The 14,670-nt window shown below is 48.4% G+C and overlaps 1 protein-coding gene across 1 annotated transcript; it reads right to left on the minus strand.

Annotated features, from left to right (window-relative positions):
- Positions 1-2,834: 2,834 nt before the first annotated feature.
- Positions 2,835-3,908, minus strand: LOC109732990 (BTB/POZ and MATH domain-containing protein 1-like). Its single transcript, XM_020292196.1, has one exon. It carries the CDS (start codon positions 3,906-3,908, stop codon positions 2,835-2,837), a length of 1,074 nt encoding a protein of 357 aa, XP_020147785.1.
- Between the last annotated feature and the right edge of the window lie 10,762 nt (positions 3,909-14,670).

Genomic DNA, 14,670 nt, shown 5'->3' on the forward strand with positions numbered 1-14,670 from the left:
CACTACTCAAGTGACCTCCCAGAGATGGAGCACGTCACACTCTATATTACCATGTGGCACATATAGCATGCTTGAATGAAATTGTTATTGGCAAACTGGATCCTTTTTTTTAGAACATCCCAAAAGGTAAGGGGCGTTATGTCCTATGGAAATATATTTGCGTCATTATCATATGTCGGTAGAACAACGCATCAACAACCACCAATGGCTTGGTCTCCGCCACCTGAAGGTTGGGATAAAACAAAAAAAACCACATGAGCTGGAATGGTTGATGCAGCATTATCATCTATGCTTGCAGATGAAAGGATCGAGATGGACCTAGATGCAGGGGTCAATAGGGGCAACTACAATTTTACACCACCTATTAGCAATTTACGATGTGCATAATATAACGTGTGTGCCTAAATATGCTATGGTGAGACAACAACCTATATGGCACTTGCAAGGTCAAGGGACCAAAGTAAAACACAAATACTCCCTCCGTCTTACATTATAGGTTGTTGTAAATGATAACGCTTTTTAAATATATGGTGTATGTTTTAAAATACATGTTAAACATTTTTCAAATACACGTTGAACATTTTTTGAATGATATGAAACATTTTTTTACATTATATAAATGGTTTTTTTCAAAATATCAAGGACATTTCTTTGAAACCTTTTTGTAATGTCGCAAACATTTTGTAACGGTACAAACAGTTTTTTAATTACTTGAATATATTTTTTACATTGTGTAAACATTAAAAAAAATGTTAGGGATAACATAAAGCACACGAAGACAAAGATATATCCCGATGTTCACTCCCTTCCCTTGGAGGGGAGTTGCTCACCGTTGGAGAGATGAGAATACAACAAAGCAAACCTACTCCACAAAGACTCACCTTCTTCTCATTGCGATGCAAGCCAGACAATCCAGCTGATTGCCTCTTTCCCTTTTGCTGCATTGACTTGGAATTTGGGAATTGCTTTTGGCTGTGGACTGAAAAGAGAATAGGAATGGAATGATGGTTACTTGAGCTTATTCTCCGCTTCAGATCCCTATAACTCAAGAATAAAAAGAAAGGGTGTGTTTGTCTTTGTTGTCGCATACATCTTGAGTCCTATAGATTTTGTGTGTGTAGGGCGGGAGGGAGGGGGTGTCGACGGTCCACAACACAACATTTAAACAAGGACTAAATCATGTAGATTTACTTAGCAAACATATTAGTCTCCTATAAGTATATGTCATCAATACCCAAGACATAATAAATGGCACAATGGTACTTTCAGTAGGCAACATCGGTGTTGTCACAACGCTCTGGAGATTGAACTACCGATGATGATGGAAGGAATTGCCCTATCTGGCCTTGATCTCCTTATCTTACTTGAACTGGATTTCATGGAGGTGGTAGTCATGTCCAGTGCGCTAGCACCAATAGATCGCAGAATGGCTCCCTCATACAAGAAATTAAGCCCCTTATATATAATTACTAGAATGGAGATGTGCGCGTTGCCGCGCCCGTACATATTCACTGAATAACTTTAAATAAAGAGGAATAATATGAGATATAGCAACACAATAGAATTATCTATCCTTATCGGTGTTTTTCTCATTTTTAATTTCATCTATCAATGGTATGTAGTGATGAATTTTGGTATACAATATACTCATGCATGGTAAGTCCATAAAATTCGAAGCACATCCTTCATTACAATATAATTGATATTTTAGGTGCTCAATGCAATGCAACAATGAAGCAATACATCTTGTTAATCCAACACAAAGGATTAAGAAATTGAATGAAGCTTCTTGAGCTTCTTCCCGCAAGATCTGCAAAAGTGCTACAAGGGAAGCTTGACGAAGTGGAGCAGCGATTGCACTGTTTGAACTTACCTGGATGTTGAGAGAGGATTATTACCCCAGGGTAGAACTTAATTCCTGTGATTCCCTGCAGAACCATTTGTTCGTCCTCTTAGAATACTGCGATGTACTGCATAAAAAATATGTTATTGAATCATCTTGATTTGAATATAATGAGCATTAAAGCGAACAACAAACAAGAAAAGTATGGTTATATTTGCAGGCCACATGCATCTGGCAAGCCGTGCACAAATCATGGGGGAAGAGAGAAAAGTCTAAAACCTATTTCAGAACTACACTGAAGAATTAAGATAGCTTGCAATTAAGCAATGAGGAATATTGTGCACTGATGAAATGTGATGCTATTTCAGAACTACACTAAACATCCAAAAAAATATACAACCCTCATCTTGAAAGATACACCTCTCCATTATTGTTTTCCTCTTCCAGAAGTATTCTGTAACTTTGCATCACATAATGTAACTTCTACACTCTGAACCTGCCAACATGAGCATTTTATGAAGATGGAAACACACCACCATTACACCAGAGAGCAAAAACTCTTAACCTAGAAATCAAAGAATCTGTGATAAAAGTATCACATATCAAATCTTCAGTACAACAATTATTGCCACTCCATTTTTCCAAGATATCCACTCCTAAAGATAATCATGTCTATCAATACAGAAATCATGGGCAGCAACATATCAACAACAAAATCAGGGATTAAATCCAGATATCAAAAGAGCTGTAAGACAAGAGATTGTGAGTTGGAGTTAAGACAAAGAGTGTCGTTTTCGGTAGGTCGAGCTACATACTACAAAAGATAGTGAGTGTCGAAGAGAGGCAATTAAAAAGGACAGGTGCATGGTTGGATTACACAAACTCTGGCCAAATAGAGGTTCAACGATCATTGACATAAGGAAAAAAATATGACACTCGAAGGGCTCTGTGCTGATCGTAGCGGTGTGGTGGTACGAAGGGGGCGAAGCAATCACATCTTGCCTATAACTTCATCGAGAATATCGCACACAATAAGTAAGTGATTTTTCTGTAATTGCTCAAATCCCTTGGTTTTTTTAATGTCTCGCAACCTATGACGGTCTTTTGCCATATACTTGAGACAGCAATCCTTGAGCTGCTGACAATTGTATTGCTGTGCCAGGTCCAAAGTGAAGCACACTGAATCGGCATCTATCGCATTGCTCAGCTTGCTCGCGCACATCAGTTTCAGTCTTTCCACCGCGTATCGGTCAGCCACGACAAGCAGATGCTGCGCCATGTTTGTAGCCTCTTTCGTGGTCTCCTCCATGAAGTCAGGTAGGCAATCCATGTACATGTAATGGATGAGGGCCTCAAAAACCTTATCATCCATATCCTTGATGCAGATGCTACTTTGCTTGCTTTCTTTCATTGAGCCACCCAGTTGCGCGCGGAAGACAGGCGACCTGGCACCCAGCACGCAGGCGTGCACCTTGAAACTCTTGGTTTTTTTGCGAGACCCCTTGAAACTCGTGGAGGAACTGATCTTGACAGTGAGGTCTGCCTTGAGGCCGCTCTCTAGAAGATAGCCGAGATCTGTGCCCAAGTTGGAGGGTGGCACGATGATCTGACCCTCGTTCCGGCGGGCGTCGTTGTCGATGAACTCGGAGACCTCGACGGCGCACTTGATCACCAGGCAGTCATCCTTGAGGCACCCGGACGGGGCCAAATCGGCTTTACTGCCGAATCTAGCGTAACCCCAGCCGCCAATTTCGCTGGACAAGAACTTTCTAGGCCCGACGCTTCGTTTGTTCTTCTCCCCCGTGGATGGAGATGCAGGGTCCTGGAGGCAGAAGAAGCCGGACGCCATGACCTCGTCGGGGCTCAACAGCCTGAGGTATACGGAGGTGCTGTCCGCGACTCCCCTCTCGCCGTTCGGGTAGTAGCGGATGCACCAGTTGGCGCCGCCGACGCGGAAGGTCGACGTGAGCTGGGTTTGGCCTGAGACCAAGGAGTGCCCGACGACCTCGAATAGATGCTCGCCGGTGTGGACGACCACCGTTGAGGAGCTCTTGCAGGTTGCCATGGCCGCCGCCTCCGCCGATGGCATGATCAAGTGGTTCCTCAAGGACCAAGTATATCGATCTCCATTTATTAGAGGGAATCGATCTCCATATATATATCGTTAGCTATTACTAAGCCTTTAATTACGCGCGCATTGTTGAAAATTAACCCAGATAACGTGCCGGTTGAATCAGTGATTGATTGGGAGCGCATAATCAACGGTATCTATATATGATCTTGATTCCTGAATCCTGATACGACACAATATATCGAGCATGTCAAGTTGATGATTTGACCTCACCTACCTATGACGAGGACGCCTGGTGATCAAGTGCACCTAGATCTTTTCAAAAAAAAAGGGCCACTACTGGAATTTTCATGTACGCAGGGTGTAATGATCTTCACCGAGTGCTAAAATACGGACACTCGGTAAAGCAAGGTTTGCCGAGTGTCACTCTCGGCAAACCCACCGTCACAGCAAACTGACATCTTTGCCGTCACTGCCTTACGGCAAAGAGGCACCGCACGGCAAAGTTGCAGACGCCGAGAGCAGCTCACCGCAAATAGGAGCCATGTGGCATGCTCGTCCGCAACAGACGGCTCCGTCAGTTACTGCGTACTTTGCCGAGCGTCACCCTCGGCAAAGCATATGCAACATCTTTTTTTGTGTGTGTGTTCTTTCTAACTGACATGTGGTCCCACTGGTCACATTTATCAGTAAAAGTTTTAAATAACTTGCTAAATATTTTTGAAAAAAATGACGATATCTTTGCCGAGAGCTGCTCTCGGCAATCCTTCTGACCAGCGTGGCCCACATGGGGGGCTGACACTTTACATAGCTTTGCCGAGAGCTATGCTCGGCAATGACCTTCTTTTCCGAGAGCTGCTCTCGGAAAAGTTGTGGCACAACAGTAGTGTCCCAGACGACCATGTTTCCGAGAGGTGCTCTCGGTAGTATATCGTGTTCCGAGTGTTGCTCTCGGAAATCTTTCCCATCCATTCTGCTGTCAAGCTATTTCTTTTCTGATCCCTGTAGATAAAAACAACTGCAGTGCAATTTGATCATATATAGGCATAATTTGATCTAGTCCACACATATATAGGCATAATTTGATCATATATAGGCATAATTTGATCTAGTCCACACATATATAGGCATAATTAGGGATAGTCCACATATTGTCACACACAAGTCGAATGTATTATCCTAGTAGACGTCACACACAAGTCGCAAATTCATACATATTGTCACTACTTGCAAAACACGTGCACATCACAATAGAAGTACACTTGTTCATATATAGATCATCTTGAGGAGGAGAGGCCATCGGGTTAACATTCCGGAGGAGGAGGAGGGGCATCACTTGCACTGCTTCGAGATTGCATAAGGACCTATAAGATGAGAGTCCCGTGAGGGTGGTTCGTCCATATGTAATGAATCTTCTACTCTAGTTTAGATAATGTTCTACCTGTAGTTGATCCTCAAGCAGCTTCAACCTCTTGTTCGTGTCTTCTCGTTCCTTTTCTCTAGACTCCTGCTCACCCTGCCGCCTTTGCTCCTCATCAATAGTTCGCTGCGCCATTAAATCCTGTAACATGGCATTAGGCTCATATAGGTTGGAACGGTGCTATTTCGAGGCATGGACATAAATGAAAGGTTAGGATGCTAACCTTGAGACGCGCTATCTCACGTGATGCGGCGGTTGGGCGACTCCGTATGGACGGAGTTGAGCTGGTGCTTGACGCGCGTATCTCGTGCAGCTTGCGATGCGAGGAGGTGGCGATCGCCCCGTTGCAAAGGAGGTGGCGGCCATGGCCCTTCCCCTCGCCAGCAATGATGAGAAGCTCGGGATCAAGGGGCTTGGACGTAGGTTCGGCTTCCTGCCCGTGCACCTCCTGGAAGACCTCTTTGAAGGTCCCCCACTTCTGCTCCGCCGACTCGCTGCAGAACTCGGCGCCATCCTTCCCCTTGTGGCCTTCTCTCCAGGCTTCCAGGATGTGGACCGGGTGACCAGCCTTCGCCTCCTGCAAAATTAACCATCAAGTTGAATGAACCAAGATGCACCGTGCGAAAAAGTTAACATCTTAATCCACATACCATGTGTTGCTTGAGAGCGGTTAGGTTCCGGCTCCCCTGGACATGAGCCGGGCCTGGCATTTTGGCTCGTTCGTTTCCCTTCTCCACATGCTACGCTTGCCATGCTGGGTCACACCACATGTCAACCAGGGCCTCCCAACAATCCTCCTTCATCCAGGGTTCCTTCACCTAGTCAGACAAAATCGAATAATTTAGGAACAAGAGGGATGAATCAAAGTACTAACAACCGATGTTACCACTGACAGGTATTCTTCTCGCGACAAGTTGGTCTGGCAAGCAGTCTTCCTTGTCATCTTCTCTCCCTTCTCATCGACCGACCGACACTGCATCACGGCTTTGTACCGCAGCGTGTGCTTGGTGTCAGAGAGTATGTTTCGGGCAGATTTCACGATGCCTTTGATCGCCTTCTGCTTCTCACCATCCACGCAAGAAAATGTTTGCTACAAGAAAGCATATGGCATCTTCTCACCATCCACGCAAGCAAGGATTTGGATATGGAAAAATGCAGTGGTCGGAGCGAAGATACTTACAAAAAAAGCATTGATGACCCGAGTGGCCATGGTGACATTGTGCTCATCCTTGTTGTGTAGATAATGCTCCCAGGTTAAACCTGGCAACGACGGATCATCATCACCCGGCTTGGACAATCCAGGGAAGTGCTTCCTCAAGAGGGAGCCGATGACGTGGTTCGGCGGGCGTGCCCCCTTAGGTTGTGTCGGGATAAATTCCCACTGACTGCATGATATAAAAGACAAGCATATGTGAGTGTCAAAGCTGTGGCATCCAAAATATGATGGAAATGAAATGCTTGCTTACCCCTCTCCTGTCGAGCAAATGACAGGACGGTTGCTGGCAGCAGTTGGTTCCGGGACCTTCCCCGGACCACGCCCGTATTTCTTCCTCTTGGAAATGTTGCTCGAGGTAGACCCCGAGCCGTCCGAGGCCTCCATGTCGCCCGACTCGGTAGCGAGCGGATCTGGTCCATCTAAGTCCACTCCGACATCGCCATCCGATGATGACTCGTCGTCGGGAGTGGACTGGTGGGAGGCGGACGACTCGGTCCTACCAATCGGGACTCTCCGGTACTTACTAGTGCCCCCATCAGAATCTGAAAAACAAAATAAATATGGTGAATATTAACCACACTACTTCAATAGGCATCAAACTTTTTTTTGATCAAAGAAGGGTTTTCCCCTTCCGATTTTCATTAAAGAAAACCAAGCCAACAGGTATTCACTTTGTTGATTAGTTTACATATCTATGTTAGGGACGATGACTAGTTCGATGCTTGGTTTCATTTCAATATTTCAATATAAAAGTGGAGCTGGCCTATATGTCCAAACTAAAAAAATCATAAGTTATGTGAAAGAAGAGTATAAGCACAACCAAAATGGTAAATAAAAAGTATTGAAGCATACTCCATGGTTTATTCAAGCTTCATTTTAACTGGATGTAATATATGCCAACAAGCATAATTCATATATGATTCAATATACAGAGACGAGAGAGGGAGGAGGGGCCGGTTTTGTACTAACCTGAGGGCATCTCCAGCTGCCGCGCTACCCGAGGAGCTCCGCTGTGACGGCCGTCCTCTCGCCGCATCGAAGAACCGCCGCGCCGGCCGCCGGCCATGAAGCTTGGTGGTGGTGGTGGAGGAGGGGTGGCGGTGGCTGCAGTTGGGGGCGGTGGAGGAGGGGCGGCGGCGGCGATTTTGGCGGCGGCGGCGGTGGTGGCGCGGTGGTGGCGCGGGGAACAGAGAGGGGGCGGTGGCTGCAGTTGGGGGCGGTGGAGGAGGGGTGGCGGCGGCTGCAGTTGGTGGTGGAGGAGGAGGGGCGGCGGTGGCTGCAGTTGGGGGCGGTGGAGGAGGGGTGGCGGCGGCAGTTGGTGGTGGTTGAGGGCGGCGGTGGCGATTTCGGCAGCGGCGGCGGCGGTGGCGCGGGGAAGAGAAGAATGAAGATAGAAAGAAAGGGGAACGGTTAAGATCTAGGTTACATGCTTTACCGAGAGCGGCTCTCGGAAAAAGCGGCCATTACCGAGAGCCGGTAAGTGACCCTCGGTAACAACTGCTCTAATTTTTTGTTTTCCTTCTCTTTGTGTTTATGTTTGGCAGTATCTTTTTTGTATCTGATATTTCATATTTTTTTACAACCAAAATTTGAAAATGCCATGACTTTTGATGAATTTTTTCGATCAAAGACTTTTGATGCACTCATAGATATATATATGCTTTTTGGGTTAGATTTGTTCAAAACTCAACTTTAAAGAGTGTAAAGTAAAAAAACATGAGAAGAAGCAGTTGTTGACCGTGGACTTCTTCATTGTTGACGTCGTCGTTCTCTTGTCGTGGTGGAGAAGGAGGTTGATGAGGTTCATCTTGGTGTACTTCCTCGTTTTCTTCATCTTGATGTGTCCCACTCGTGGATGCTTCCGTATCAACTCTTCGTTCTCCTTGTCGTGAGGTAGAAGCTTCCACTTGGATACACCCTCTCGGTGCCGAATAATGCCCTAGACCGCTGGGGCCACCGAATGGGTGCTCGATATAGAGACCGCCCGAGGGGGGGAGGGCACGCCTACATGCGTCTGGCCCATGCATATGCATGCAGGGGTGGTGTGCTATTTGAATAAGCAACGCACGTCCTTGACGTGACACGTGCCTCACAAACCACACACACGGGCGGGAACGTCGAGGACCGGCTGCGTTCGTCCCCGAGACAGAGTCTTCGGTGGGCGATCCCGTGACAGAACGGGCCTAGACTTGGTCTGTCATCTCGCGATGACGTGCACTAACACGAAGAAGCAGTTATTCCCCGTGGCCTACCCCCTCTAGGTGCCGAACAACGCCCTCGACCGTCGGGGCCACCGGAGGGGTGCCGGTCCCTAGAACAGGACGAGGCCCATCCGAAGAAGAAAACACAAGACGGTAATTATGATGTGCTAAGGTTGTTTGCCAAGCATGAAAGAAAACAACAAAAAAAGTATAATACATATTATCGAGAATGGACAAGAAGGAAAGATATCTAGGTTACATGCTTTACCGAGCGCAACTCTCGGAAAAGGTGGCCATTACCGAGAGCCGAGAATCGACCCTCGGTAACCACTGCTCTACTTTTTTTCCCTTCTCTTTTTGTCTTTGTTTTGCACTATCTTTTTTGTATCTCATATTTCATATGCTTTTACGACCAAAGTTTATAAATTCCATGACTTTTGATGAATTATTTCAAAACTCAACTTTAAAGAGTGTAAAGTAATAAACATGAGAAGAAGCAGTTGTTGACCGTGGCCTGCCCCCTCTCTCGGTGCCGGTCAACTTTCTAGACCGGCACCGAGAGAGAACTTTAAAGAGTGTAAAGTAATAAACATGAGAAGAAGCAGTTGTTGACCGTGGCCTACCCCCTCTCTCGGTGCCGGTCAACTTCCTAGACCGCCGGGGCCACCGGATAGCCCATGCATATACATGCGATGGCCTTCCTTGAGAGCACAAGAAGTTTCGAGGCCAACGGAGCAACAGGGCCCGCACTTCCTGCACAAACCGGACACATTCCCTCTCGATACCCATAGACTATCTCGAAGAACGGCCCTAGACTTGGTCTGTCATCTCGCGATGACATGCACTAACACGGAGAAGCAGTTATTCACCGTGGACTACACCCTCTCGATGCCGAATAATGCCCTAGACCACCGGGGCCACCGGATGGGTGCTCGATATAGAGACCGCCCGATGGGGGGAGGGCACCCCTACATGCGTGTGGCCCATGCATATGCATGCAGGGGTGGTGTGCTATTTGAATAAGCAACACACGTCCTTGACGTGACACGTGCCTCAAAAACCACACACGGGCGGGAACTTCGAGGACCGGCTGCGTCCGTCCCCGAGACAGAATCTTCGGTGGGTGATCCCGTGACAGAACGAGCCTAGACTTGGTCTGTCAACTCGCGATGACATGCACTAACACGGAGAAGCAGTTATTCACCGTGGACTACACCCTCTCAGTGCCGAATAACGCCCTAGACCGCCGGGGCCACCGGATGGGTGCTCGATATGGAGACCGCCCGAAGGGGGGGGGGGAGGGCACCCCTACATGTGCGTGGCCCATGCATATGCATGCAGGGGTGGTGTGCTATTTGAATAAGCAACGCACGTCCTTGACGTGGCACATGCCTCACAAACCACACACACGGGCGGGAACGTCGAGGACCGGCTGCGTTCGTCCCCGCGACAGAGTCGTCGGTGGGCGATCCCGTGACAGAACGGGCCTAGACTTGGTCTGTCATCTCGCGATGACATGCACTAACACGAAGAAGCAGTTATTCCCCGTGGCCTACCCCCTCTAGGTGCCGAACAACGCCCTAGACCGCCGGGGCCACCGGAGGGATGCCGGTCTTTAGAACAGGACGAGGCCCATCCGAAGAAGAAAACACAAGACGGTAATTATGATGTGCTAAGGTTGTTTGCCAAGCATGAAAGAAAACAACAACAAAAAAGTACAATACATATTATCGAGAATGAACAAGAAGGAAAGATATCTAGGTTAGATGCTTTACCGAGAGCAACTCTCGGAAAAGGTGGCCATTACCGAGAGCCGAGAATCAACCCTCGGTAACCACTGATCTAATTTTTTTCCCTTCTCTTTTTGTCTTTGTTTTGCACTATCTTTTTTGTATCTCATATTTCATATGCTTTTACGACCAAAGTTTATAAATTCCATGACTTTTGATGAATTGTTTCAAACTCGACTTTAAAGAGTGTAAAGTAATAAACATGAGAAGAAGCAGTTGTTAACCGTGGCCTACCCCCTCTCTCGGTGCCGGTCAAATTTCTAGACCGGCACCGAGAGAGAACTTTAAAGAGTGTAAAGTAATAAACATGAGAAGAAGCAGTTGTTGACCGTGGCCTACCCCCTCTCTCGGTGCATGTCAACTTCCTAGACTGTCGGGGCCACCGGATAGCCCATGCATATAAAAGCGATGGCCTTCTTTGAGAGCACAAGAAGTTTCGAGGCCAATGGAGCAACAGGACCCGCACTTCCTGCACAAACCGGACACATTCCCTCTCGATACCCATAGACTATCTCGAAGAACGGCCCTAGACTTGGTCTGTCATCTCGCAATGACATGCACTAACACGGAGAAGCTGTTATTCACCGTGGACTACACCCTCTCGGTGCCGAATAATGCCCTAGACCGCCAGGGCCACCGGATGGGTGCTCGATATAGAGACCGCCCGAGGGGGGGGAGGGCACCCCTACATGCGTGTGGCCCATGCATATGCATGCAGGGGTGGTGTGCTATTTGAATAAGCAACGCACATCCTTGAGGTGACACGTGCCTCACAAACCACACACACGGGCGGGAACGTCGAGGACCGGCTGCGTCCGTCCCCGAGACAGAATCTTCGGTGGGTGATCCCGTGACAGAATGAGCCTAGACTTGGTCTGTCAACTCGCGATGACATGCACTACACGGAGAAGCAGTTATTCACCGTGGACTACACCCTCTCGGTGCCGAATAACGCCCTAGACCACCGGGGCCACCGGATGGGTGCTCGATATGGAGACCGCTCGAGGGGGGGACGACACCCCTACATGCCCGTGGACAATGCATATGCATGCAGGGGTGGTGTGCTATTTGAATAAGCAACGCACGTCCTTCACGTGGCACGTGCCTCACAAACCACACACACGGGCAGGAACTCCGAGGACCGGCTGCGTTCGTCCCCGAGACAGAGTCTTCGGTGGGCGATCCCGTGACAGAACGGGCCTAGACTTGGTCTGTCATCTCGCGATGACATGCACTAACACGAAGAAGCAGTTATTCCCCGTGGCCTACACCCTCTAGGTGCCGAACAACGCCCTAGACCATCGGGGCCACCGGAGGGGTGCCGGTCTCTTGAACCAGACGAGGCCCATCCGAAGAAGAAAACACAAGACGGTAATTATGATGTGCTAAGGTTGTTTGCCAAGCATGAAAGAAAACAACAAAAAAAGTATAATACATATTATCGAGAATGAACAAGAAGGAAAGATATCCAGGTTAGATGCTTTACCGAGAGCGACTCTCGAAAAAGGTGGCCATTACCGAGCGCCGAGAATCGACCCTCGGTAACCACTGCTCTAATTTTTTCCCTTCTCTTTTTGTCTTTGTTTTGCACTATCTTTTTTGTATCTCATATTTCATATGCTTTTACGACCAAAGTTTATAAATTCCATGACTTTTGGTGAATTATTTCAAAACTCGACTTTAAAGAGTGTAAAGTAATAAACATGAGAAGAAGCAGTTGTTGACCGTGGCCTACCCCTTCTCTCGGTGCCGGTCAACTTTTAGACCGGCACCGAGAGAGAACTTTAAAGAGTGTAAAGTAATAAACATGAGAAGAAGCAGCTGTTGACCGTGGCCTACCCCCTCTCTCGGTGCCGGTCAACTTCCTAGACCGCCGGGGCCACCGGATAGCCCATGCATATACATGCGATGGCCTTCTTTGAGAGCACAAGAAGTTTCAAGGCCAACGGAGCAACAGGACCCGCACTTCCTGCACAAACCGGACACATTCCCTCTCGACACCCATAGACTATCTCGAAGAACGACCCTAGACTTGGTCTTTCATTTCGCGATGACATGCAATAACATGGAGAAGCAGTTATTCACCGTGGACTACACCCTCTCGGTGCCGAATAATGCCCTAGACCGCCAGGGCCACGGGATGGGTGCTCGATATAGAGACCGCCCGAGGGGGGGGGAGGGCACCCCTACATGCGCGTGGCCCATGCATATGCATGCAGGGGTGGTGTGCTATTTGAATAAGCAACGCACGTCCTTGACGTGACACGTGCCTCACAAACCACACACACGGGCGGGAACATCGAGGACCGGCTGCGTCCGTCCCCGAGACAGAACCTTCGGTGGGTGATCCCGTGACAGAACGAGCCTAGACTTGGTCTGTCAACTTGCGATGACATGCACTAACACGGAGAAGCAGTTATTCACCGTGGACTACACCCTTTCGGTGCCGAATAACGCCCTAGACCGCCGGGGCCACCGGAGGGGTGCCGGTCTCTAGAACCGGACGAGGCCCATCCGAAGAAGAAAACACAAGACGGTAATTATGATGTGCTAAGGTTGTTTGCCAAGCATGAAAGAAAAAAACAACAGAAAAGTATAATACATATTATCAAGAATGAACAAGAAGGAAAGATATCTAGGTTAGATGCTTTACCAAGAGCTACTCTCGGAAAAGGTGGCCATTACCGAGAGCCGAGAATCGACCCTCGGTAACCACTGCTCTAATTTTTTTCCCTTCTCTTTTTGTCTTTGTTTTGCACTATCTTTTTTGTATCTCATATTTCATATGCTTTTACGACCAAAGTTTATAAATTCCATGACTTTTGATGAATTATTTCAAAACTCGACTTTAAAGAGTGTAAAGTAATAAACATGAGAAGAAGCAGTTGTTGACCGTGGCCTACCCCCTCTCTCAGTGCCGGTCAACTTTCTAGACTGGCACCGAGAGAGAACTTTAAAGAGTGTAAAGTAATAAACATGAGAAGAAGCAGTTGTTGACCGTGGCCTACCCCCTCTCTCGGTGCCGGTCAACTTCCTAGACCGCCGGGGCCACCGGATAGCCCATGCATAGCCCATGCATATACATGCGATGGCCTTCTTTGAGAGCACAAGAATTTTCAAGGCCAACGGAACAACAGGACCCGCACTTCCTGCAAAAACCGGACACATTCCCTCTCGATACCCATAGACTATCTCGAAGAACGGCCCTAGACTTGGTCTGTCATCTCGCAATGACATGCACTAACACGGAGAAGCAGTTATTCACCGTGGACTACACCCTCTCGGTGCTGAATAATGCCCTAGACCGCCAGGGCCACGGGATGGGTGCTCGATATAGAGACCGCCCGAGGGGGGGAGGGCACCCCTACATGTGTGTGGCCCATGCATATGCATGCAGGGGTGGTGTGCTATTTGAATAAGCAACGCACGTCCTTGACGTGACACGTGCCTCACAAACCACACACACGGGCGGGAACGTCGAGGACCGGCTGCGTCCGTCCCGGAGACAGAATCTTCGGTGGGTGATCCCGTGACAGAACGAGCCTAGACTTGGTCTGTCAACTCGCGATGACATGCACTAACACGGGGAAGCAGTTATTCATCATGGACTACACCCTCTCGGTGTCGAATAATGCCCTAGACCGCCGGGGCCACCGGATGGGTGCTCGATATGGAGCCGCCCGAGGGGGGGAGGGCACCCCTACATGCGCGTGGACCATGCATATGCATGCAGGGGTGGTGTGCTACTTGAATAAGCAACGCACGTCCTTGACGTGGCACGTGCCTCACAAACCACACACACGGGCGGGAACGTCGAGGACCGGCTGCGTTCGTCCCCGAGACAGAATCTTCGGTGGGCGATCCCGTGAAAGAACGGGCCTAGACTTGGTCTGTCATCCCGCGATGACATGCACTAACCCGAAGAAGCAGTTATTCCCCGTGGCCTACCCCCTCTAGGTGCCGAACAACGCCCTAGACCGCCGGGGCCACCGGAGGGGTGCCGGTCTCTAGAACCGGACGAGGCCCATCCGAAGAAGAAAACACAAGGCGGTAATTATGATGTGCTAAGGTTGTTGCCAAGCATGAAAGAAAACAACAACAAAAAAGTATAATACATATTATCGAGAAT

The sequence above is a fragment of the Aegilops tauschii genome, chromosome 6, assembly GCF_002575655.3.
Source record: "Aegilops tauschii subsp. strangulata cultivar AL8/78 chromosome 6, Aet v6.0, whole genome shotgun sequence".
Taxonomy (NCBI): Eukaryota; Viridiplantae; Streptophyta; class Magnoliopsida; order Poales; family Poaceae; genus Aegilops; species Aegilops tauschii.

Excerpts from the sequence above, each read along its gene's own strand:
- LOC109732990 (XM_020292196.1), bottom strand. The coding sequence starts at position 3,908 with ATGGCAACCTGCAAGAGCTCCTCAACGGTGGTCGTCCACACCGGCGAG.